This window comes from Salvelinus fontinalis, unplaced genomic scaffold, assembly GCF_029448725.1.
Source record: "Salvelinus fontinalis isolate EN_2023a unplaced genomic scaffold, ASM2944872v1 scaffold_0282, whole genome shotgun sequence".
NCBI lineage: Eukaryota > Metazoa > Chordata > Actinopteri > Salmoniformes > Salmonidae > Salvelinus > Salvelinus fontinalis.
Genome location: NW_026600491.1, coordinates 82,501 through 105,734, shown reverse-complemented (window position 1 = coordinate 105,734; position 23,234 = coordinate 82,501). Strand labels below are relative to the sequence as shown.

General features: G+C 44.1%; 1 protein-coding gene across 1 annotated transcript in view; it reads left to right on the top strand.

The window, feature by feature from the left end:
* The first annotated feature begins 329 nt into the window (after positions 1-329).
* LOC129845342 (FRAS1-related extracellular matrix protein 2-like) overlaps positions 330-23,234 on the top strand; it is a 59,576-nt gene continuing 36,671 nt past the window's right edge. Inside the window, exons 1-2 of the mRNA XM_055913231.1 lie at positions 330-5,539; positions 5,892-5,981. Of these exons, the coding sequence (XP_055769206.1) occupies positions 502-5,539; positions 5,892-5,981 (5,128 nt within the window). The 5' untranslated portion in view covers positions 330-501. The remainder of the gene's footprint in view (positions 5,540-5,891; positions 5,982-23,234) is intronic.

Below are 23,234 nucleotides of genomic sequence, written 5' to 3'. Positions count from 1 at the left end.
TGAGACAGGGAAGGCTGGGGGGGTATAGAGGAGGAGGGAAGGCTGGGAGGGGATAGGCAGGGGGGTAAGAGAGAGGGGAGGGAGGGGATAGGCAGTGGGAAGAGAGCGGGGAGGGAGGGGATAGGCAAGGGGGAGGGGGTGGGGGGTTAGGCAAGGGTACTGGAGGGGCTGTCCAATGTGCTTTCTTAAATTAGCTGTTGGGGGCAGGAGGCATTCTCTCCGTGTTGTCAGAGGGAGGAGTCTGGGGGCGCTGTCACTGTCTACTGCTTCAGTGTTACCTGCACCATAAGATCAACTACACTTTCCTGTGTGAGTGTGTGTGTGGACAGAGAGAGAGAAAGAGGGAGCAGAGAGAGAGAACAAGAGACCCAAGCTTCAACTTTTCAACTGCCAGAGTGGGGTTGACTTTTTCTCCTCTTTTTTCTTCTCTGGAGAGATTTGATTTGAAGGACATTTATTTCTGCTGAGTTATACAAAGTTGCAAGGCAACTGGCAGTGGACATGGCTGGTTGTCTGCAAAGGACAGGACTTTGTAAAGGGCAGGCACGTTTGTTGAGATGCCTCTTTGTGCTTTTCACTCTTGTCTTTTGCTTTTCTTCTGTGGACGCGGAGCCCCACCAATTCGATTCGGGTTTCCTTTACCGACAACGACAAGGACATAATGCTGACAGCATCATAGTGGCCAACAATGGCCTCCGTGTTCCCTTCGGGAAGTCTGTGTACCTGGACCCTGTTAATGACCTGGTGACTGAGGTGCAGCCCGGAGACCGCTGCTCCATCACGGTCCTGGAGAATGACCCACTGGCCCAAAAACCCGGAATGCTTAGTCCTAAGAAGTTCCCCTGTGCGTTTGGCGGTGATGAGGTGAAATACACTCATTTTGGCTCCCGGAGCCCCAGTAAAGACAGGGTGAAGCTGCAGCTACGCTACGACTCCCAGACGGACACGGTTGTCATCCCCTTCATGCTGGAGGTGGAGGTGGTCTTCCAGCAGCTGGAGGTCCTCACCAGGAACATGCCCCTGGCTGTGGACAAGCTCAACGGCAACAGCAACCTCATCGACAAAAAGGGCCTGGACTTTTCCTTTGAGGATGGTGTCACTCAGTGCAAGGTCGCCACGCTGGTCGGCGCCGGCGGTCTCCCCAGGTATGGCACCCTTTTAAATAACTCCACTAATGGCCAGATGATGGACTGTGATGAGTTTCTTAAGCAAGGCATTCGCTACAAGCACACATCCACCACCAACTCTCCTAACAGAGACTATATCCCCATGTTGGTAGAGCTGCAGGATAATGAGGGAAACACCATTATGCAGGAGCATTTCCAGATCATGGTTAGAATCAGAGAGGGTACAGAGAACACCCCTCCTAAGCCTAGTTTTGTTGCTATGATGATGATGGAGATTGATCAGTTTGTGATGACAGCTATCACCAGTGATATGTTGGCTGCCGAGGATGTTGAATCTGATCCAGACGACTTAATTTTTAACATTACTTCCCCCCTGGGCCATCAGCAAGGCTACATCATCAGTACAGATGATCAGAACCTCCCCATCACCTCGTTCTACCAGAGAGACATTAAGGATTTGAAGATAGCCTATAAGCCTCCATCCGAGGATTCAGAAGTAGAGAGGATTTTCCAGCTCGAGTTTGAAATTGTAGATACAGAGGGCGCCGTCTCTGATACGTTTGCCTTTATGATTGTGGTGAAGCCTATGAATACTCTTGCTCCTGTAGCAACCAAGAACACAGGGCAGCTTTTGTTTGAGGGCCAGTCCAGAACTCTCTCCAGCTCTCACAACTTAGAGATCAGTGATGAAGATAACCTGGACAATGTGAAAATCACAGTGGTGGACGGCTTGAAGCACGGCGAGCTGACGGTGCTCGGCACGCGCAGGAAATTCTTCACACCTGCCGATTTAGATGCCGGCATCGTGGTTTACCAGCACGACGGCAGCGACACCTACAGCGACAACATCATTTTTAGAATGACTGATGGCAGCAATGAGGTCGAGTTTTTGTTCCCTATCACTATAGCCCCCACTGACGATGAACCCCCTATTATCAATGCAAACACCGGCCTGGTGCTTTTCAAGAATGAAATCATGCAGATTTCCCCCTTCATTCTGAGCGCCACAGACATAGACTCAGAGGATTCTACCATTAAATTCATCCTTGAGGCCCCGTACTCCACTGTAGGGGAGCTTATCCTCAGACAAGTGGAGCCTCCCTCTAACCCCTCTCTCTGGAAGTTCAGTGAGACAGATGAGATGTTTGAACAGGTGGTGACCGAATGTTTCCAGCAGGACATTCTAGATGGGAAGCTCTTCTACCGCCACATTGGGCCTCACAGCACCACCACTGTGATGGATCAGTTTGTGTTCCGCGTCCAAGACGACAATAACCCACCAAACCAGTCCGGTGAGCATACCTTCACCATTAAAATCCACCCGGTGGATGACCTCCCACCAGAGCTCTACCCAGGGACCACGCTTCACATGACAGTGCAAGAGTATGAGCTGACTCACTTCAAGAAGACGTTTTTGCGTTACACAGACTTGGACTCGGATGACAGGGATCTGAAATACACCGTCATAAAGCCCCCCACTGACACAGACGAGAACAACCCGGCCCCCCTGGGTGACATTGTTCTGACTGACAGTCCCGACTCTGTGATCAGTGAGTTCACACAGGCGCAGGTCAACCACCACAAAGTGGCCTACAAGCCTCCAGACCAGGAACTGGGCATCACTCCAAAAGTCCTTCAGTTCACATTCGTTGTGGAGGATACTGCTGGGAATACAGTAGATGGACTATTCACTATTTTCTTACAGCCCGTTGACAACAAGCCTCCCTTTATCACCAACACTGGTTTCACTTGCCAGGAGAGAAGCACGTACATCATCACTAAGAAGGAGCTCGATGCCACCGACCAGGACACAGAATATGAAAATATTCTATTCACTGTAACCCAGATTCCTCGCTATGGGCAGTTGCAGTATTTAGGGATCGATATGTCGAACAGTGAGACATTTGTCCTGGATGACATCGAAAATGGCCATATTGCCTACATCCATGGCGGGGAGGAAAGCCTCAGTGACGTTATCAAGTGTGACGTCAGCGACGGCTTCCATGAGGTACCTATCATCATCAAGATCTCCATTAACCCAGTTGATGACAAGACCCCCACCATCATGCTCCCTGCTGGCCTTCTAGGGGCATCCATCGATGTCCTGGAGAACGGGGCAACTGAAATCACCAGCAACGTCATCCAGGGCCATGACGAAGACACTGACGACCTCATGCTGACCTTCATCGTTGAGGAGCCCCCCAGGCTCGGTGAGATCCTGGTGAGCGGTGCCCGCGCCGAGAGGTTCACCCAACAGGACATCATCAACGGCGTGGTGATGTATGCCCACACTAGTGGTGAGATCGGCTCCTTCAAAGAGCATGACTCCTTCAACCTCACCATCTCCGACATGTCCGATGAATGGGTCGTCGGGGGCAACAAGGTCCAAGGAGTCCGGGTGCTCGTCACCATCCTGCCCGTCGACAGCATCCCACCCATCGTCAGCGTCGGGGAGCAGTTTGTGGTGATAGAAGGGGAGAAGAACGTCATTACTCTGGATCACGTTATGACTGAGGATATGGACACAGACAACAATGACATCCTGTGCACTGTTATTGTCCAATCAACATCCGGGTACATGGAGAATATCTCCCCAGCTCCAGGTTCTGAGAAGTCCAGAGCAGGCACCGCCATCACCGCCTTCAGCTTCAAAGATGTCTTCCTCGGTCATATCTACTATGTCCAGAGCATCCACAAAGGTGTGGAGCCTGTGGAAGACAGGTTCACCTTCCGTTGCTCCGACGGCATCAACTTCTCTGATCGCCACTTTTTCCCCATCGTCATCATCCCTGCCAATGATGAGAAACCAGAGATCTTCATCCGTGAGTTTGTCGTGATGGAGGGCATGAGTCTGGTCATCGACACACCCATCCTGAATGCGGCCGATGCAGATATTCCAGGAGACCAACTGGAGTTTGAGATCATAAAGAACCCCAAGAATGGCAAGATAGTTCAGCAGCTTACAACGGGAACAGTCCCTGTTGTCAGGTTCTCATTGGAACAGATCAATGAGGCCTCCAACATCATCTACGAACACGACGACTCAGAGACCAAAGAAGACAGCTTCGAAGTAAGGCTCACTGACGGGAAACACACAGTGGAGAAGAAGATTCTCATCATGGTGATTCCTGTCGATGATGAGACACCGAGAATGGCCATCAATGACGGACTGGAGGTTGAGATTGGAGAAACCAAAATAATCAACAACAGAGTCATGAAGGCTACTGATCTGGACTCGGAAGACAAAGAGCTCATCTACGTTGTGCGCTACGGCCCAAGCCAAGGCTATCTCCAGCGTATCACCAAGTTCGGACACGTTGTGGGCAACATCACCCTCGACATGAACTTCACCCAAGACGAAGTCGACAAAAACCTGATCCAGTATGTGCATACGGGCCAGGAGGGTGTCCGTGACCTGCTTAAGTTCGACGTTACCGACGGCATTAACCCCCTTATCGACCGATACTTCTACATCAACATCGGAAGCATCGACATGGTTTTCCCCGATGTCATCAACAAAGGCGTGACCCTAAAAGAAGGGGGCAAAGTGACTCTCACCACTGACCTGCTCAGCACCACCGACATCAACAGCCCGGATGAGTTCCTCAGCTTTAGCATCACACGTGCCCCTAGCAGAGGCCATCTTGAATGCACTGACCTCCCAGGTGTGCCCATCTCCACCTTCACCCAGCTGCAGCTGGCCGGCAACAAGATCTACTACATCCACACCTCAGACGATGAGATGAAGATGGATAGCTTTGAGTTCGAGGTGACGGACGGCTACAACCCGGTCTTCCGCACCTTCAGAGTGTCCATCACGGACGTGGACAACAAGAAACCTGTCCTGAGCGTCCACAAGCTGCTGTTGGGAGAGGGCGAAAACAAGCTCATCACCCCATTCGAGTTGACCGTGGAGGACCGTGACACCCCAGACAACCTGCTGCGCTTTGTGGTCACCCAGGTGCCGGTTCATGGCCAGTTGCTGTTCAACGGCACCCAGCCAATCAACACCTTCACCAAGCAGGACCTGAACGAGAACCTCATCACCTACAAGCACGATGGCACCGAGTCCAACGAGGACAGCTTCTCGTTCACCGTCACCGACGGCACACACAGCGACTTCTACGTATTCCCTGATACCGTCTACGAGACACGTAAGCCTCAGATGATGACCATTCACATCAGCACTATTGACAATGGGGTCCCCCAGATCGTGGTCAACAAGGCTGCCCCGTCCCTAAGGGTTCTGCATAGTGGCCACCTTGGCTTCCTGATCACCAGCAAGGCCCTGAAGTCTGAGGATCGAGACAGTCCTCACAAAGTCCTCAAGTACTCCGTGGCCGAGGCCCCACAGCACGGCTTCATCATGAACACCGCCCTGGGCAATGACAGCATCAAGGCCTTCACACAAGGTAAGACTAGCGTTTAATATTACATATATCAAAATTAAAAACACAATTGAGGAAAAAGTGAACAAACATTCAAAACAATTCAAATCTGACAAATGTACTTTTTTTTCATTTGTATTTTAAATTGATTGAAGTTCTGTACTTTGGGAAAATTCTTTTTACAATATCAGTAAGACCAGTATTCACACTCCTGCCAGAATCAGTATTGTAATGCCTTTGTCTTTGGCATAATCTAAAGTGATGCCTGAGGGCTGTAAGTACCCTTCAGCAGAAAGTGGAGTAATCATCTCAGATGTTCTAAAGAATGTAGAGATTCTCCTCCTTACATTTCCAATTCACCCTTTCATGTCATCAGCTGATATCGACGAAATGAAGATTTGCTACGTGCTGCTTGATGGTAGCAACGCCACAAGTGATATCTTCTACTTCACAGTAGAGGATAAAGGTAAGACCCTCTTTTTTAATATTTGAACCTCATGCTCATTGACGTTGTCGTGTCCCATTACTGCAGACTTATATCACATGGCCTGTAGGCGTTCTTTTCGGCTTCAGCCTTCTTTTAAGATTGAATGTCTCTTTGAGATTGAATCTTCCCGCTCTCTGTCAATCTCCAAAGTGTTTGCATCACAAAGACTTAAACGCAGTTCGCCATGACTGACAGCTAGCACAGAGCCCCTTCTCTCTCCCCGCCCCACTGCTGAGGGTGGCAGGTTTAAAGGAGGTTTAAAGAAGGGGTGGAAGAGGTCAGTGGGGACATGGGCCAAACAGTGTCCCTGGGTGTGTTAGTAGTGAAAGAGATGGAACACCCGGCAATTAAAAAAGCTCTGAACTTTATTGTATCATGAACAATGGGGGTTTTCCTTTGTGGTTTTTGTCCTGGGTTTCCTTCAGTGATTGAAGTGATAGCATGAAACCAAATTTGCCACCTTCAATGCCTCCAAGGCATTCCAAGTATTCATCAAACCATATGTCAGTTTTTATGGAAATCGATCCTAGATAAGTGAGAATAGCATGAGCCTTTGACCATGTGTGTAGAGGAAACTACTAATTTTGAACAGCAGTTTTGTAAGGATCAAGGTGACTGTTAAGGTCCTGACCTGCTTCATTGCTTCTCTGGGTTAGTGGAACAGAAACGTGTGGCTTCTCAGACACACGTAACTATTTCATAGTGAAGTTAGCAAGTTTTGCATCACAATCCAAAATTCTCATGGAATCGTTTTAAGTGTTTCTATTTTTTGGATTCTATTTTCTGTTTGACTTGTCATCACCATCCGATATGGTCTTCTGCGTTTTGCTGCCAGATCCATTCCTTACCTTCTCTAGGGATCCTTCGCTTGGGAGGCTTTGGATTTCAGTAGCTGTGTGTATTTATATTCCCCTGGAAATTAACTTTTGGTCCGATGTCATATGAACCGTACCTTATTGGATTTCATAACTATCCACACAGGTTGCATTTCTATCGTGACAATCCTATTGGTGTTTTCAGTATACAGTAATTAATATGCATGATTAGGATGTTAGTGTTTATATAACGTAGCTTTTCTATCGTATTGTCGGTAGATTTCAACTATTGGAGTAAAGCATGTATATCATAAAATATGTTTTTGGTACCAAAGTATATTCTACATATTCTACACATTTGCGTGTCACACACAGGCTGTAGAGTTTGGAAATAAATCAATTGTTGGATATTCGTTTGCGATTTGTTGTGGTTCACTTCGTCCAAAGTACCCTTATGGACCTACTTTAACTGCATCACGGACATAAACAGCGAATGCAAAGCAAAGTAACAAAATATAGCAGGTGGGGATGGGGGCATGCGTTGCTATTTTAACATCAGCTGTAAATGCTTAACACATTCTGAGCTTTTGAAATGCATCCCTCCTTGACACACTGTAAGAAAAGTTTGGGCTATTTTTATGCTGGATTGAGGACTAGCTAGCTAGCACAATATCATCATCATCGTCATCACCATGGTTGTTGGCCAAGGAGGGTTTAGGTGTCATGGCCTTTTGGTCAATTCCTCTTGTTGTTTTCACCAAGTTTAACCCCTCCTAAGTTAACCCTTTCATCCTCATGTTAGCATTCACTCCCAGTAATTAACTCTCCTGTTAGGACAGAGAATTGGCTGTGAGAACAGAGTGGGAGAAAGGTTGTTAACTAGTTTCTGAAGATATTGCACAACAAGGAATTATTTTCCCGTACTGTCCCGATCCACACATGCTGAAATACTGTTACTTATTTTCTTATTTATATATATTTTTTAATGCATGTGTCTTCCCAAAGTTTCCATATGTTTTGGATGGACACGTCCTCTTACTCTGCCAAAGCAGAACATGCTCAATTCCAGATGGCCATAAATGGCTGTCGCTCTCAGACAGTATAGCCTTAATGGATAATAGGGCTTTCTTTCTCAGGGCTGTCTGTAATTGAGGGTCTGGCTACAACAGGAAGGGGACACAAAGGCTTCAATTAGCTCCACAATCCCCTGTGTTTGTAGTGTAGTCTGCCCCACTGTCCTGTTTGAGATTCTAGCCAGCACATCTGAACCAGGTGCAGGGTTGGCTCTATACCTCTCTGCCATCTGTCTAATGAGACTTTGTTTCTGTCTGACTACGTTGAACATGTGCAGAGCCCTGAGTCATGGCTGGTAGGACACACACCACACACACACACACACACACACACCGAGTAACATCAAATAAAGGCATGAAAAGGGAACAATTGACTGAGTCTGTTACTGGCATGTAGGAGCAAGTTGACACAGCATTCTGTTGGTCAGCGAATATGCACATAAAAGTTTAGTGTTTTTTTTATGTGTGTGAGAAACACCGCTGGACGTTCTAGATTCTATAGAATAAATGTCTGCAGCAGAAGTGACCGTGAACAATACCTTAAAACTAATACTATTTACACCCTACGTGTGCAAAATTCACATAGGAAATAGTCCAAATGGCTGCATTGTCTCCCTGTAGAGTTTTATTGCCGTATTGAAACAACATGTCATAAATAATGTGTTATTGGTAAGAAGAGAAAGAGCGAGAGGTCAGGTTATTTCCCCTGGGTGTTGGTCAGGAGTGGGTGTTGGCCGGCCCTAGCCTTTTGGGGGCCCTATGAGAGAGTGTAGAGACTTATTTTAGTTTTAAAGTTAATTTCCTGCAATTCTACACATTTGCCATTATTCGGCCATGATTTCAACAAGTTTAAATAGCTGACTGGACTAAGTTACCAATCTAAAAATTGTTAGCTGCCATGGGCTAAATGAGTGACTGTCAGTGACTGACATAATGAGAAAAAACTGCTCATGCACAACCAAATGTCGAAATTGTACCTTGTGTATTCTACTATTCTTACTCTCAATTGTATGTTGAGACTCTGACTGTTGAGACTGATTCCCTTGAATGAAGCTCTTCCCTCGTCCCTCACCTTGAGGGGAATGTAGTGATATAGCGTAGCATAGTGTTAGCATAACCTTTATGTGTGAAGTGGTGATGAAGCGTTAGCATACCTCAAGACAAAGGAGATGATTGTGGACTACAGGAAAAGGAGGACCGAAAACGCCCCCATTCTCATCGACGGGGCTGCAGTGGAGCAGGTTGAGAGCTTCAAGTTCCTTGGTGTCCACATCACCAACAAACTAACATGGTCCAAGCACACCAAGACAGTCGTGAAGTGGGCACGACAAAACCTATTCCCCCTCAGGAGACTGAAAAGATTTGGCATGGGTAATAAGATCCTCAAAAGGTTCTATTGCTGCACCATCGAGAGCATCCTGACTGGTTGCATCACTGCCTGGTATGGCAACTGCTCGGCCTCCGACCGCAAAGCACTACAGAGGGTAGTGCAAACGGCCCAGTACATCACTTGGGCCAAGCTTCCTGCCATCCAGGACCTCTATACCAGGCGGTGTCAGAGGAAGGCCCAAAAATTGTCAAAGACTCCAGCCACCCTAGTCATGGACTGTTCTCTCTGCTACCGCACGGCAAGTGGTGCCAGAGCGCCAAGTCTAGGTCCAAGAGGCTTCTGAATAGCTTCTACCCCCAAGCCATAAGACTCCTGACCATCTAGTCAAATGGCTACCCAGACTATTTGCATTGACCTCGCTCTCCATACCACTGTCACTCTCTGTTGTCATCTATGCATAGTCACTTTAATAACTCTACCTACATGTACACACTACCTCAACTAACCGGTGCCCCCGCACATTGATTCTGTACCGGCACCCCACTGTATATATTGCTATTTTTTACTGCTGTTCTTTAATTACTTGTATCTCTTATTGTTATCTGTATTTGTAGAAACTGCACTGTTGGTTAGGGGCTCGTAAGTAAGCATTTCACTGTAAGGTCTACACCTGTTGTATTCGGCGCATGTGACTAATACAATTTGATTTGATTTGCTGGAGCGGTATCACCCTGGCTACACCACAGCTTCCCAGGCCTTCCTGGGGCAAGTGGGCACATCTGTTGATTGGGGTTCTGACAAGGAGAGCCAGGCAGACTGAACTGGGTCCAGGCAGGCTGCACTGGGTCCAGGCAGGCTGAACTGGGTCCAGGCAGGCTGCACTGGGTCCAGGCAGGCTCAACTTGGTCTAGGCAGGCTCAACTGGGTCCAGGCAGGCTGAACTGGGTCCAGGCAGGCTGTACTGGGTCCAGGCAGGCTCAACTGGGTCTAGGCAGGCTCAACTGGGTCCAGGCAGACTGAACTGGGTCCAGGCAGGATGAACTGGGTCCAGGCAGGCTGAACTGGGTCCAGACAGGATGAACTGGGTCCAGGCAGGGTGGCGGTGGCTCTTTTCCTGGGTGTTTTGGAGGGAGAGACCAGAAGAGAGAGGGGGTTCAGCTGAGTCCGATACTGTGTGAAATGTGCCTTTTACTCTATGTGGTACCCCCCATTTTACACTTTCTAGCTGCACACCAAAATGAATACGGAAGTGTCATTACTGAGTTGAATCCTTTCATCATTCAGATGAACATGTTTCCAATGAGGAAATAGACCTGCAGATACATTGATAGTTACAGCTGTCTTTAACCTTTTACTGCAGTGGGCTAAAGTTGCAGCTGTCTTTAACCTTTTAGGGTCATACAGAGTGATTCTTGGTAGTCTTAAACAAATCTACTTTGAAACAAAAGTATACACCTCACACACATGGTCATGGGCTTTAAAAAGAAGACACCTGTACCATGTCAGATATAGAGTTGAAATGTATTACATTTGGAGTTTTCATCTGACTATTGATCTAGTGTCAGCCCTCTGTTCTGTCACAATAACACAACTATTTGACATAGAAACACCGTCATTTCAGTTTATTTATTTTTTATAATGTTTATTAATTATGAAATTATGAAAAGTAGTGCACTATATAGAGATTTGGGTGCCATTTTGGAGGCATCCCATAGCTTTCTAAGGGACAGGCTTGTTAAACACATATCATCACAAACCTGCCTAGCAACACACGACCTCAGCCTCCCCAGACAGTCAGCCAATACCTATGTGGAGCGGTCCGGTATACATCCTCCCTTTTCAATACATACTGTACCTGCCTTTTATGTACCAGTATATGTGTCAAAGATTAGAAGTCTTGTCAAGCTACACATGAAAAAGAAAAGCACACTCTAGGAGCTCAGATGCAATAATTTAATAACCTAATATCCAACGTTTCGACAGACAAGCTGTCTTCATCAGGGTATAATGGCAAACACTGCGGGTCACTAATTTATATAGTGTCAAAGGACACGCACAGGTGTCTGTAATCATGGTCGGGTGTGGCCTGATATCATTGGTTAATTCTCAGATGTAAAAATAACATGTAAAAAAACATGAATGGACAGCATACGATCATAGATACAATTTGGCTACATAGGCCTACAAACATTTACAATGAATAGCTAAATCACAATAATCACAAGAATGGCTTCAGATCAAAGTCTACGTTGAGACCGAAGGGAGCAAGGGTCTTTAAATGAAACATCCAGGCAGCCTCTCGTTTTAACAATAAATTGTCGAGGTCACCCCCTCTCCTAGGGAGGGTGACATGTTCAATGCCATTATAACATGGGGACGAAATCAAGTGGTTGGCTTCCAAAAGGGGGGAAGCTACACACACATGTAAGTTACACAGTCTTGCATGCGATGGATGGGTTTTTTATTTCACCTTTATTTCACCTTTATTTAACCAGGTAGGCTAGTTGAGAACACGTTCTCATTTACAATTGCGACCTGGCCAAGATAAAGCAAAGCAGTTCGACACATACAACAACACATAGTTACACATGGAGTAAAACAAACATACAGTCAATAATACAGTGAAAATAAGTCTATATACAATATGAGCAAGTGAGGTGAGATAAGGGAGGTGAAGGCAAACAAAATATATATATAAATAAATAAAAATATATATAAAAAGGCCATGGTGGCGAAGTAAATACAATATAGCAAGTAAAAAAAATAACACTGGAATGGTTGGTTTGCAGTGGAAGAAGGTGCAAAGTAGAGATAGAAATAATGGGGTGCAAAGGAGCAAAATAAATAAATACAGTAGGTAAAGAGGTAGTTGTTTGGGCTAAATTATAGATGGGCTATGTACAGGTGCAGTAATCTATGAGCTGCTCTGACAGCTGGTGCTTAAAGCTAGTGAGGGAGATAAGTGTTTCCAGTTTCAGAGATTTTTGGGTACACACTCAATCTCCTTACCTTTAGAGACTTACAGTCTCCATGGTGGAGAGAGTGGTGATGGGGCGAGGAAAGGGGGATGAAAGGGGGAGGAAGGGGGGAGGAAGTATTCCCCAGTCCCAGCAGGTGTCGAGAGACACAGAGGCAGCGGCGGCTCTACCCATAGCACGGCTGTGTGTGTGTGTGGGGGTTTAGGGATGACTTCCCAGTGTCTCTGCATTGTTCAAGAAAGGGGTCAGCAGTTGCCACACTGCGGGACGTCTTGTCTCTTGAAATGGACAGTGGCCACATTCCAAGTCCTGGTAGCATATGCTGTCCTTTTTCTGTCAGGACCCCAGAGGGAGGCCCTGCGGAGTGCCTGTTTAACTTTTCACCCTTCGGGGAGATCCGATGAACGGAGGAATGCGTAAATCATCAGTCAGCCCTGAGGAGTAGCAATTAAAACATGGAAATGCATTTTGGAAATGGTTGTTTAGAAACTGATGTCAATGTTATACAACAATAAGCAGACTGACTGAATCATAAGTGACAAACTCAGACAGGTTCCCTTCATTCAAGCCTTAATGTATTATTTGATGAGTATTCACCTTACCCCTTGAGGCCCATAACAACCCAACCAGCCCACTGGTTCTGTTCTGAGGGGAGATTATGAGGGACTCTGATGGATAAGGTGAGCTGAGGTATAGACCTACTCCCTCATCTCCAGGCCAATGGCTATGTAGAGATGTCCTCTTTGTTGAGTGATGGACTCAAGGAGGAGTTGCTAGAACGGGTTAGAACGGTTAGGGTTAGGAGGACAGGGTATTATTACATTCACTACACAGATAACTGATTATTGATCTAGTGTCAGATCTCCTTCCCTGCTGAAAGACACAGCAAGCCCTGATCTGGAAGGGAGGGAATTCTGCCTCGCTCAAAATGGCCACCTTTGAATGTTTCCTCAACACTGTTTTTCTTATTGTTGGCTGTCCCTGTGTGATAATAGGTTTATGACCAGGTGCTTGGATGAAAGGCAGTGTCATTCTATCATAAAAAGCTAGATGTATTTTTGTGTCCATATAGCCTCTTCAGAATAAACTAGTCTAATGGCACAACTGTTGTTAACCTCTGAGCTCTATCCCAGTAAGAAGTTTAGTGTGTCAGTTGGGGTTCCTCCTCTTCGGTCTTCCAGGACTGTCTACAGACGAGTGGTCCATCAGGCCAGGGCCTACCCTGCCAGAGGCCAGTAGTAACCCCTTAAACAGAACAATGTCAGACTCGTCCAGACTCGCCCAGACTTCTGAAGGGCTTTTCTTCCTCCTTTGTCTTTTTACCTGTTGAACCAGGAAAGGCCCATTGAGACCTGGCCAAGAAGGCAGCAGCATCAATACAACATTACAACATTAAAAACATACAATACAATCAGTACAACAATACAATACAATCAGCACAACAATACAATACAATCAGCACAACAATACAATACAATCAGAACAACAATACAATACAATCAGCACAACAACACAATCAGCACAACAATACAATACAATCAGCACAACAACACAATCAGCACAACAATACAATACAATCAGCACAACAACACAATACAATCAGCACAACAATACAATACAATCAGCACAACAACACAATACAATCAGCACAACAATACAATACAATCAGCACAACAATACAATACAATCAGCACAACAATACAATACAATCAGAACAACAATACAATACAATCAGCACAACAACACAATACAATCAGCACAACAACACAATAGAATACAATCAGCACAACAACACAATACAATCAGCACAACAATACAATCAGCACAACAATACAATACAATCAGCACAACAACACAATACAATCAGCACAACAACACAATCAGCACAACAATACAATACAATCAGCACAACAACACAATACAATCAGCACAACAACACAATCAGCACAACAATACAATACAATCAGCACAACAATGCAATACAATCAGCACAACAATACAATACAATCAGCACAACAATACAATACAATCAGAACAACAACACAATACAATCAGAACAACAATACAATACAATCAGAACAACAATACAATACAATCAGCACAACAATACAATACAATCAGCACAACAACACAATACAATCAGAACAACAATACAATACAATCAGCACAACAACACAATACAATCAGCACAACAATACAATACAATCAGCACAACAATACAATACAATCAGCACAACAATACAATACAATCAGAACAACAATACAATACAATCAGCACAACAACACAATACAATCAGCACAACAACACAATACAATACAATCAGCACAACAACACAATACAATCAGCACAACAATACAATACAATCAGCACAACAATACAATACAATCAGCACAACAACAGAATACAATCAGCACAACAATACAATACAATCAGCACAACAATACAATACAATCAGCACAACAACACAATACAATCAGAACAACAATACAATACAATCAGCACAACAACACAATCAGCACAACAATACAATCAGCACAACAATACAATACAATCAGCACAACAATACAATACAATCAGCACAACAATACAATACAATCAGCACAACAATACACTACAATCAGCACAACAATACAATACAATCAGCACAACAACACAATACAATCAGCACAACAATACAATACAATCAGCACAACAATACAATACAATCAGCACAACAATACAATACAATCAGCACAACAATACACTACAATCAGCACAACAACACAATCAGCACAACAATACAATACAATCAGCACAACAATACAATACAATCAGCACAACAATACAATCAGCACAACAATACAATACAATCAGAACAACAACACAATACAATCAGAACAACAACACAATCAGCACAACAATACAATACAATCAGCACAACAATACAATACAATCAGCACAACAACACAATACAATCAGAACAACAACACAATACAATCAGAACAACAACACAATCAGCACAACAATACAATACAATCAGCACAACAATACAATACAATCAGCACAACAATACAATACAATCAGAACAACAATACAATACAATCAGCACAACAATACAATCCAATCAGCACAACAATACAATACAATCAGCACAACAACACAATACAATCAGCACAACAATACAATACAATCAGCACAACAATACAATACAATCAGCACAACAATACAATACAATCAGAACAACAATACAATACAATCAGCACAACAATACAATACAATCAGCACAACAATACAATACAATCAGCACAACAATACAATACAATCAGAACAACAATACAATACAATCAGCACAACAATACAATACAATCAGCACAACAACACAATACAATCAGAACAACAACACAATCAGCACAACAACACAATACAATCAGAACAACAATACAATCAGCACAACAACACAATCCAATCAGCACAACAATACAATACAATCAGAACAACAATACAATACAATCAGCACAACAATACAATACAATCAGAACAACAACACAATACAACCAGCACAACAACACAATACAATCAGAACAACAACACAATCAGCACAACAACACAATACAATCAGAACAACAATACAATCAGCACAACAATACAATACAATCAGCACAACAATACAATACAATCAGCACAACAATACACTACAATCAGCACAACAACACAATACAATCAGCACAACAATACAATACAATCAGCACAACAATACAATACAATCAGCACAACAACACAATACAATCAGCACAACAACACAATACAATCAGCACAACAACACAATACAACCAGCACAACAACACAATACAATCAGAACAACAACACAATCAGCACAACAACACAATACAATCAGCACAACTATACGATCCAATCAGCGTAACAATACGACAACAATTTACACTCCTCCTGAACAAAGTCTTGCATCAGATTTTTAAGCTTATTCAGGTAGTTAGATAGATATGGGAAGTCTACATCAGATTTTTAAGCTTATTCGGGTAGTTAGATAGATATGGGAAGTCTACATCAGAGTTTTAAGCTTATTCAGGTAGTTAGATAGATATGGGAAGTCTACATCAGAGTTTTAAGCTTATTCAGGTAGTTAGATAGATATGGAAAGTCTACATCAGATTTTTTTAAGAGCGCTCGTTAAGAAAATGATGGGCTAGTAGATAGTGAATATTAGCTTCCAGACAAACTCTGCCAAGGTTAATACGTTATGCAAGCGGAGGTCGTGCCGTTTTAGTTTTCATAGCAATAGCAATGATAAAAATGTACATATATATATAGTCATGCTAATTGGTTGTATTTTGAAAATAGCCTCCCTGTGTTGAATAGAGTTGAATCATTCTCGGTTTTATAATCTGGTAGCTTCCCCTTTCACTCCAGGCTCCTGCTGCATGGGGAATGATAGCAGACCAGTGGCAGAGGTTATGCGATCATTCCTGGGAACAAGGAATGTGCTTCCTGCCTTCAAGACTCCCGTCTCCTGCCACACACACAGACATACCTGGAAGGGAAGTTGGAACACTAGTAGACAGGTGTATTGGACTGGGAGAGTTCCAGGACCGGCAGTATCCCCTTTCATAGTCCCCCACAGACCCCACTCACAACCCCCAGAAATCAAAGCCAATACTCAGATAGGAACGTTTGACTGCATTACAGACCCCTGTTCTGTTCCAGAGGGGTAGATTGGCACTTTTTCAGAGGAGGGAAATAGTATTTTTTACAGAGAGAAAGAGAGAGCGACAGAGAGAGAGCATGTATGATTTTCCATAGTTGTTCCCATGCTAAAACATTTGTTTCCCGAAGGGCTAGTGCACAGCACATAACAGTAATGTAGGTTTGTGTGCTGTTGAGGCAGTGAGAGACAGTGAATGAGGCTTGAGTGGGTCGCGGCCATTTTACACAGCAGGCACCATGACTTCCTAAGTGTGTTTTCGGAACTAACCTGTCAGCCATGTCAACAGCCGGCCAACGATTTACTGTCCCCTGGTGCCAGTTGAAGGTCTACCTTCATGTATACTGTGACTGTGAGGCGGAGGCTTCTTCCTCTCACTCTCTCTCGCTCTCTCCTTGCCTCCTGACACGAGGCAGATAGATTTATTGGGGTTGGGAGAGTGTTGGGAGAGTGTTGGTGTTATGATGTATGGCCCCTATAGGTTATTCATATCTGCTTCCATATGGCAAAGCTGTCTGCTGCTCCCCATACTTTCTTTTAAAAGTGTCTTTATATTCTGTACTTTCCATTATATTCTACTCTCTCGCTGTCTGTTTAAAGATGTGTCACTTGCACACTTGTTCTGCACAGATGTAGGGTCTTAATTTGAGCCAGTTTGCTACAGCAGGAAAATAATCATTCAGCAACAGGAAATTTGAATTATTTTTACAATTAATAGACATTTTTGTAGGGGTCAATACATTTTTTCGCAAGGGAAAATTAAGTCTGACATTTCGGAGTGTAAATTACAAATGTCAGAAGCATTTTTCAAACCTCAAATACACAACATGTTTTACATTTCCTACATCGCAGAAAAGTTATCCTGCAACAGGGTGATCAAATTAAGATCCCACATCTGTATGTCTTCCACTTAAGCTATAAAGTCAGTATCTATCCTCTCTTTCATTTATATTTAAATTTGAGTCATTTAGCAGATGCACCTCTCCTTTCCTCTCTCTCTTCTTCTCTTCTATCACTCCTTCCCTCAGTTGGTACTTCTGTTAGGATTCACTAAGAATCTTGACACCACTTAGTCGTTTCATTTAGCTCAGTTGGTAGAGCATGGTTCTTGCAATGCCAGGATAATGGGTTCGATTCCCGGGATCATCAATACATTAAATGTATGCAAGCATGAGTGTAAGTTGCTTTGGATTAAAGTGTCTGCTAAATGGCATGAGTGTGCAAGACATTCTAATATTGAGTTGCACCCCTTTTGCCCTCAGAACAGTGTTCCACAAGGGTACTGGCCCATGCTGACTCTAATGCTTCCCACAGTTGGCTGGATGTCCTCTGGGTGGTGGACCATTCTTGATACAGATGGGAAACTGTTGAGCGTGAAAAACCCAGCAGCGTTGCAGTTCTTGACACACTCAAACCAGTATGCCTGGCACCTACTACCATACCCCATTCAAAGGCACTTAAATATTTTGTCTTGCCCATTCAACCTCTGAATGGCACACACACAATCCATGTCTCAATTGTCTCAAGGCTTAAAAATTGTTATTTAACCTGTCTCCTCCCTTTCATCCACACTGATTGAAGTGGCTTTAACAAGTGACATCAATAAGGGATCAAAGCTTTCACCTCGATTCACCTGGTCAGTCTATGTCATGGAAAGAGCAGGTGTTCTTAATGTTTTGTACACTCAGTGTTGTGTATATATATGATTAAATGATTAATTTTGGCCAGTTGCCATGGACAGTTAAGATAGTTTTCTCCAAAATGATGCAATAAGCGCCAGTGGCACCATTGGGGGTGACCCAGTCTCTCTGTCACCTTGTGATGTGCGGCATGCTGCCTTTCCGACCCAGATCAGGTCACTGTTCTGGAGTCAGTGTTATTTTACAGTACACGGCAGTGGCCAATAGGATCTATTAATATGCCTGGCTCCTCCAATCCAGAATCCCAACCATGGGATCTTCGGAATGCCCCAGAGGAAACTAAGTGGAGAACTCTGGCATTTGAGAATTCACTTTCTGTTCTGTAGCGCCAACGTTAAAAAAGGAGAAAGCTGTTGTAATTGAATAAATTGTATAGAAATTCTGATCATATATACTCAATAGAATGACTCAATTAATGGACCACATGTGAAATCTATATTCACACAGTTGTTGTTGATGGTTTTAGCGGCAGGGACTGTAATAATAAGGGCCATAGGTAGCCGAGCGGTTAGAGTGTTGGGCTAGTAACCCAAAGGTCGCTGGTTTGAATTCCTGAACTGACAAGGTGAGAAATCTAGCAATGTGCCCTTGTGCAAGGTACTTAACCCTTATTACCCTGACCCTGTAAAACAACCACAGGAGGCTGGTGGCACCTTAATTGGGGGGGACGGGCTCATAGTAATGGCTGTAACGAAATTAATGCAATGGTATCCAACTCATCAAACAAATGGTTTCCATGTGTTTGATCCCATTCCAGCCATTAATATGAGCCGTCCTCCCCTCACCAGCCTCCTGTGAAAACAACACATTTCACTGCACCTATCCGGTGTATGTGACAATAAAACATTGTTATTATTTTAGTATATATGTGGTTGTTTTGCCTACTTTATTTGATTGCAAATCACTCTGGATAAGGGAGTCTGCTAAATTACTAAAATGTACATTTCTGCAAGTTTACACCGGGCCATGTTGCAGAGTGCAGAGTGCAGAGTGCAATGTGACCCAGTATAAATAAAAAGAGGAATGAGGAAATGTAATAATCACGGTCCTCATTCCTGTCACTCAGCGGTACTTACATGGGCGCCGCTTTCTGTTGCTCACCCTTGCATCATTCTCTTCGCTGTCAAAACCTCATTCTGACCAATGATATCCCCCCCTCCTCTTGAGTCCCACCCACTATCCTAAGTATATCTATGTATGGCTATGAATACTGTAGCAATGTAAATAGGACCGGATGACCTGATGAAGAATGTGGAATGAAAGGACACTGAGGGGGTTTTCTGTAGGGCTGCTGGTTGCTTTATGGATGGATTGCTGATCATGGTCTAGGTTGAAGATGACAAAGGTTAAAACAAGGCTATCTAATATCCCATAACTCTTTGCAACAATGGGACCTGGTTAGCTAAGGTGCTGGTAGTTAGCAATGGATGAAAGGCTCATTGTAATGGCTGGAATGGAATATGGAACGGTATCAAACACATCAAACATATGGAAACCACGTTTGACTCCGTTCCATTTATGCCATTTTAGCCATTACAATAAGTCCATCCTTCTATAGCTCCCCCCACCAGCCTCCTCTGATGTACAGTCAGGAGATACAATCAAACATGTTTGGAATCCGAATGAACCTAATTGATGTCTCCATTATATCCTCAGGCATCGGGACTCACAGGAGACCATCTTGAGAATCTTGGCAAATCCCCTGACAGGTCATTAAAATGACAGTGGTAAATTAATTTGACCTGTTAGCCACTAAAGTTACATGTTGTTGGAGCATAGGGGGGCAAGCTAGCTAGCTACCGCGTGAGTTAGTTATCCAAAGATGGCTGCACCGTAGGGAGCCCCATACCTGGAAAACATCCAGTCTTCTCACTCAGGTCTAAGAACATGAAAAATGTCCAGGGGCCAACACTTAGCAGTGGCTGTGATATACTGTCCGTGCTCTCTGCTTACTCACTGCTTACTTATTAGCCTAACATTAATAAGTCACTCCAATGACAAATTTATTAAGAGCCTAAAACAGGGGCGTTCCAAAATGCCGTCTTCTATAAAACATTTCATCTGATGGTGAGAATTATTATTATTGTCAGTTTGAAACGCAAAAGAAATGTGAGCTGGGAGTGTGGTTGATATATTAGTTGGAAAGACTGTAATAAATGAGTTCGTAAATCAGTTAGAGACATCAGAACCCCTCCATTTTGATCTATTCCTGTAACTTTATGAAAGTCCCAGCAGAGACACCTGGTTCAGAGAGAATGTGGCCATTACTTAGCCTTACATACTCTATCCACGTTATTGCTCTCATAAATACCAAGGAAGGAGTCCCTCTCCACTTCTGCAACGCCTCAGTTCATTTAAATAGGCAGCAGCGCTGAGCACTAATCAGTGTATATATCATTTGAGATGGAGTTTTATACAAACACTGAAAGGCTACCACTCAGTTTCACTTTAGGTTCATCTGAATCAGTGGTAGTGATGTGACCTTCTCTAATGGAAAGCAGAAAGTGTATGGTGTGCTTGACAACACACCACTGGATCCGTGTCTGGTGTAGTTGGATTTCATGCCAGGTCTGGACACGGTATCTGACAGGATTCACAAAAGGAGCCAGAAGAGGATCCCCTGCTCTGAGTTTGAGAAAGGAAAGCAGGCAGGCAGGCAGGGAGGCAGGCAGGCAGGCAGGCAGGCAGGCAGGCAGGCAGGCAGGCAGGCAGGCAGGCAGGGAGGGAGGCAGAGGGACATGCCAGAATAGTGGGCTGTGGGCCACCCAGACAGTGGCCTGCTGTCCCTTGTTCATCCTGGAGGGACAAAGCCAACATAGGGACAGAGAGATGGGGTGGGAGGGTACAGCTGTCACTCAACTTCTTTTTCCGGAATCTGAAGTTCTGGCAGGAGTTCTCTGAGACACAGAGCGAGAGAGAGAGAGAGAGAGAGAGAGAGAGAGGCTTTTTTTTATATGTTCTTATTACTTGAAAAACAGATGTTTCCAGTTCTATTGACCCCACTGAAGGTGCAGAGCTTTAGCTTCACTGTGGGCAGAGTGGACACATTCTCATGACAATGGCTTACTGAAGTGTCACACCTGCCGGATCTGAAGCCCCCTATCTCACGGTCATGTCTATGGCTCTGATCATGTCCACCTGGGGGATGGAATGTGAGATTAGTGTAATGGATTATACACAGACAGCTCAGATTGTAATGATATCACCTTGTCATTTGTTAAAGGGTATGTTTGTGTGCTTGTGTCATTGTAGCAGGTGCTGATTTGTTTTTGAGGCCTGCCTGCCAGCCAACTCTCTTGGACGACACACTAAATATATGGATGATGACGACATTGCCTTTGCCATAGTTGTCATAGAGTTTTCAAAGGCTCAGATATCACACAGCCAGGGCTTTGAGGTCCCCTCCACTGGCTGTGCATCTATGTATAACATGATGTATGTATAACGTCACAGCGATGTCATGGTGTCACAACATACAGTATCTCTATCAGGTCTGGGAAATGGAGACATGGTTAGGGAAGACTTTTCCTCAGCTCTGTTTTCAATTGACTCCCATCCGCCCCGCGGGCGGCAATCCAACTGTTTTTAACAGGCGTCAGGTCAGGTGGTAAATTCTATATGTCCTTAAATCTCATCTGTCCTATTTTATCGACCTGTTGATTTAGGTTATTCTGAGGATTTAAACTCAAATGAACTCCAAGACCTTATTTCACCCTGATAATTGAGTGACAATTGAGAAATAACAGCAGCTGATCAATTAAATAAAATATTGTCATTGGCGTTCGAATTAATTAATTTCCTCAGTGCAGAATAGTCTGTTTCTAATTCTTACAGGTCAATTGACTCCTTTGTTTTCAATATTATTTTACTTACATAGTCTCATCATCTACAGTATTTCACCAGACAAACTACACCACGTTCGAAATTGAAGGTATTTCTATGCAATACTCAAGACAAAAGGGCGTTATTACCCGATTATTAAATGCTTTGAGGGTAACAGTGTCAGAGCTGAAATCAGAAGCTGTCAGATAGACTGCCAGTCTGGATGCCAGAACGATAGAGTCTTTTTGTCGCTGACAATGTTCATATGATAATCCTATCTGACACACAGTACAGGCTCACTAAGCTCAGTATCAGCTCTGTGTAAACTGGGCAGCCTGCCTAGGAACACGTGCTGTTCTGGACAGAAACACTCCTTCTGTGGGTTTGAGGAGATATGAGCAGAAAGCTATACAGGTTTTATAAATCAAGTTTCTTCCTTGATAAGTGATTATTATACTTAATGTGATGGACTGAGGTGTGACTAATGTGTCTTGTAGCATTTCGTTTATGTGCACTGCGCGTTATAAGTACAGTGACGGACGAAAGTCAACAGTCACTGCACTTCCATTTTACATTTCAAAGATGCTCAAGAGGTGTTTGATATTTCCAAGCAGGCTAAATGAAAATACACTTAATCAAACATAACTGAAGTTAGCTGGCTCGTCTTGTCTATCAATTGGCCACATGCACACTCATCAAGCGTGGTGGAATCTGGGGCAGGCAGAGACAAACATGATGAATGCTTCCTGTAGTTTCAGCCAGAGCTGTCAGAAACCTGAGCATGGTCAAGGATAGCCACCGCTAGGTGCTAGGG